The 3,852-nt window shown below is 54.3% G+C and overlaps 1 protein-coding gene across 1 annotated transcript in view; it reads right to left on the bottom strand.

Annotated features, from left to right (window-relative positions):
- CROCC (ciliary rootlet coiled-coil, rootletin) overlaps positions 1-3,704 on the bottom strand; it is a 29,246-nt gene extending 25,542 nt beyond the window's left edge. The window contains exons 1-2 of the mRNA XM_027693153.1: positions 3,644-3,704; positions 1,083-1,221 (exon numbers count right to left, since the gene is read on the bottom strand). Coding sequence (XP_027548954.1) covers positions 1,083-1,217 — 135 coding nt within the window. The 5' untranslated portion in view covers positions 1,218-1,221; positions 3,644-3,704. The remainder of the gene's footprint in view (positions 1-1,082; positions 1,222-3,643) is intronic.
- Between the last annotated feature and the right edge of the window lie 148 nt (positions 3,705-3,852).

Below are 3,852 nucleotides of genomic sequence, written 5' to 3' on the forward strand. Positions count from 1 at the left end.
TTCCCCCCCAAATCCCACCTTCCCCCCCAAATCCCACCTTCCCCCCCTCTTTGCCCGCCCGGGGAGGGGAGGGATGGGAAGTTTTGGGGGTGCTTTCCAAACTAACCCACCTCTCCGTGTGGGGGCCCAGCAAAGCCCCGTCCTGGCCTGTGCCCGATGGATCGAGGGCAGGAGGGACAATTCCCAGGGGATATTTTCCTGATGTTGGGGTTTTGTTCATAACCAGGCCCAGACAGAGCGATTTCCTCCAAAATTCCAACCCCCCCTCAATTCGGGTCTCCCAGGAGCCGCTCTCAGCACTGGAAGGGCCAAAGCCCTTTTGAATTCCCGGTTTCCTTGGTAAAGGAATGCACCGGCGGGGGAGCTGCTTCCCGAAAAGGGGCAGCACCAACAAAACCGGGATGGAGGAGGGGGATGCTTTGTGCATCCCACGGGACAAGCCCTGGCGAGCCGGGACGGGTCCGGACACGCCGGCACCGCGATTCCCACCACAACGGCACCCCGGGAGCAGGGAATGCTGAGGGCGGGGGTTGTACAGCCGTGGGTTTGGGGTTAGAAAGGGGGGTTTGGGGTTAAAAACATAGCTTTGGGGTTAAAAAGGTGGTGGTGGGATTAAAAGGGGAGGTTAGGGTTAAAAGGGGGGGGTGGGGTTAGAAAGGTGAGGTTTGGGTTAAAAAGGTGGGTTTGGCGTTAGAAAGGAGGGTTTGGGGTTAAAAAGGTGAGGTTTGGGGTTAGAAGGGCAGGTTTGGGGCTAAAAAGGTGAGTTTGGGGTTACAAAGGTGAGTTTCGGGTTACAAAGGCGGTTTTGAGGTTAGAAAGGTGAGGTTTAGGGTTAAAAGGGCAGGTTTGGGGTTAAAAGGGCAGTTTGGGGTTACAAAGGCGGGTTGGGAGTTACAAAGGTGAGGTTTGGGGTTGGAAGGGCGGGTTTGGGGTTGGAAGGGCGGGTTTGGGGTTGGAAGGGCGGGTTTGGGGTTACAAAGGTGGGTTTGGGGTTACAAAGGTGAGGTTTGGGGTTACAAAGGTGAGGTTTGGGGTTACAAAGGTGAGGTTTGGGGTCAGAAGGGTGGGTTTTGATGCCCCACCCTCTCGCTGATGGCGTTGTACTTGATGGCCAACTCATCGCGCTCCGCCCGGCTCTGGGCCAACAGATCCTCCACCCGGGACAGCTCCTGCTGCAGGATCCTGTTCTCCTCCTGGAGGGACAGCAGCGAGGACATGGCCCTGCAGGATGGGGCCGGATGGGATCCAGCCTCGGGACGGAGCCAAGGCCCCCTTTGCTCCCGGGAGCTGCCTCGTTCCCTCGGGAAGGGGCTGCGCCTCCCCCGCGCGCTCTGGGAGCAGTTTGACCCCCTGGGCTGGAAACGCCTCCCTCCCACAACTTGGCCATGCCAAGGGATGCCCTTTGGGATGGGAGGACTGCTGGAAACGCACAGCTGTGGTCTCAAAGCCTCTGAAAACTCGCAGTTGCCACACTCAGACCCCCAAACCCGCTGCAGACTCAGAGCTGTGCTCACAGAACCACGGGAAATTTGTTTTTGGGACCACAAACCCACTGCAAATCCATCACAAAAGGGCTGCAGCTCTGCAGCTGTGATGGCAAAACAGCTGCAGACGTGTTTGGGGATCCCCAAACTGCTGCAGGGTCACGTCTGTGACGGCAAAACTGCGCCAGAGTCGCAGCTGTGATCACCAAAAGTGCCACAAATTCACACTTATGATCCCAAACCCGCTGCAAATTCCTGTTTGTGACCCCAAACCCGCTAAGATCTGTGGCTGGGGTCACAGAAGTGCTGCAGATTTATAGTTGCAATCACCAAACTGCCACAAAATTTGCATTTATGATCACAAAACTGCTGTGAAATCATGTCTCTGACAGCAAAACCACTGCACATTTAGAGTTGGGATCACAGCTTTGATCCCAAAACCCTGCAAATCGCTGTTTGTGACCCCAAACCCGCTGCAGATTTAGAGTAGCTCCCATAAGACTGTCAGAAATCTGCATTTATGATCCCAAAACACTGCAAATTCCTGTTTGTGACCCCGAAAGTGCCGCAGATTTACAGTTGGGATCACAAAAGTGCTGCAGATTTATAGTTGCAATCACCAAACTGCCACAAAATTTGCATTTATGATGATGAAACTGCTGCGAAATCATGTCTGTGATCATGAAACCACTGCAGATTTGTAGCTGCAATCACAAAACTGTCACCAATTTCCATTTATGATCCCAAAAACTCTGCAGATTTGCAGCTGGAATCACAAAAATGCTGCAGATTTACAGTTGGGATCCCAAAATCACTAAAAATTCCCGTTTGTGATCCCAAACTCGCTGCAGATCTGGAGTTAAAATCACAAAACCCGCTGCAGGTTTATAATTGCAATCAGAAAACTGTCACAAAATTGCACTTATGATCCCCAAAACTGCTCATTTCCAGTGCAGTCCCCAAAAATGCTGCAGATTTACAGCTGCAGTCCCAAAACTGCCACAAAATTTGCATTTGTGATCCCAAAATCTCCACGAATCCCTGTTTGTGATCCCAAACCCGCTGCAGATTTACAGTTCCTATCACAAAACCACTGCAGTTTTATAGTTGCAATCACAAAACTGCCACAAACCTGCAAATATGATCCCCAAAACTCTACAGATTTCCAGCTACAATCACAAAAGTGCTGCAGATTTACAGTTGGGATCCCAAAATCACGAAAAATCCCTGTTTGTGATCCCAGAGCCGCTGCAGATTTGCAGCTGGCATCACAAAAGTGCTGCAGATTTACAGCTGCAGTCCCAAAACTGCCACAAAATTCGCATTTGTGATCCCAAAACCTCAGCAGAGTTCCAGCTGCAATCACAAAATCACTGAAACTTTGTGTTTGTGACCCCAAAAGTGCTGCAGATTTACAGCTGCAATCCCAAAACTGCCACAAAATTCGCATTTGTGATCCCCCAACCTCCGCAAATTCCCGTTTGTGATCCCAAACCCGCCGCGGGTTTGCAGTTCCTTATCCCAGAGCTGCAGATTCCCGGTCACAATCCCCAAACTGCTGCAGATTTTGGCACTTCCTGATCCCAAACCGCTGCAGGATTTCCAGTCGTGACCCCCAAACCGCCGCGCGTTCGTATTCGCAGCCCCGAACCCGCCCCGATTCGCCTCCGCGACCCCAAATCCCAGCACAAAAGGCCCCTTTATCCCAATCCCGCTGCCCGGGCGCCACTCCCGGTGCCATTCCCATTCCCATTCCCGATGCCGCGCTCCCGCTCCGTGGCTCCGCAGGGGGGGACACGGGGACCCCACCTCAGCCTCGGGCTTCTCGGAGCATCCAAGTTGCCCTCGGCACCCCCTTGGCGCGGCCTCTTTGTCCCGACGCCCCTTTTCCTGGGATTTTGGGCTGTTTCCACCCCTTTCCTGGGAGTGGAAAGCGGATGCGAGGTCGGGATTAGCCCGAAATCCCGCCGTCCCCTCCCTGCGTGACGGCGGGAGCGGGGACCCTCCTCTTCCTGGGGGGGTCCCAACGCCTCCGACACCAACATTCCACCGTCCTCCTCCAAAAATATCCCTCGGCATTCCCGGGCTTTGGAAATAAACCCACCCCGAGGCTCTCGGCGAGAAGGAGGAAAATGAAAGAAAACATAAACAGATACCAACCCCCCGGCGCTTCCCGCGGGCAAAACGGGTGGGAAAGTCCCGGCTCGGCGGCGGGATGGAGATTCCAGCAGGGAACGGAGCTCCTTGGGAAGAGGCAGCCGCTCCCCTCGTTAAGCCCCGGCGCTCATTAAGCTCATTAACGCCCCGGGGTTCGCTCCGGCAGGAAAAGCTCCGGGGAGGAGCGAGCCGGGGTTGCCAAGGGGTGAAG

Source organism: Neopelma chrysocephalum, unplaced genomic scaffold (assembly GCF_003984885.1).
Source record: "Neopelma chrysocephalum unplaced genomic scaffold, ASM398488v2 Primary Assembly neopelma1_90, whole genome shotgun sequence".
NCBI classification, from domain to species: Eukaryota; Metazoa; Chordata; class Aves; order Passeriformes; family Pipridae; genus Neopelma; species Neopelma chrysocephalum.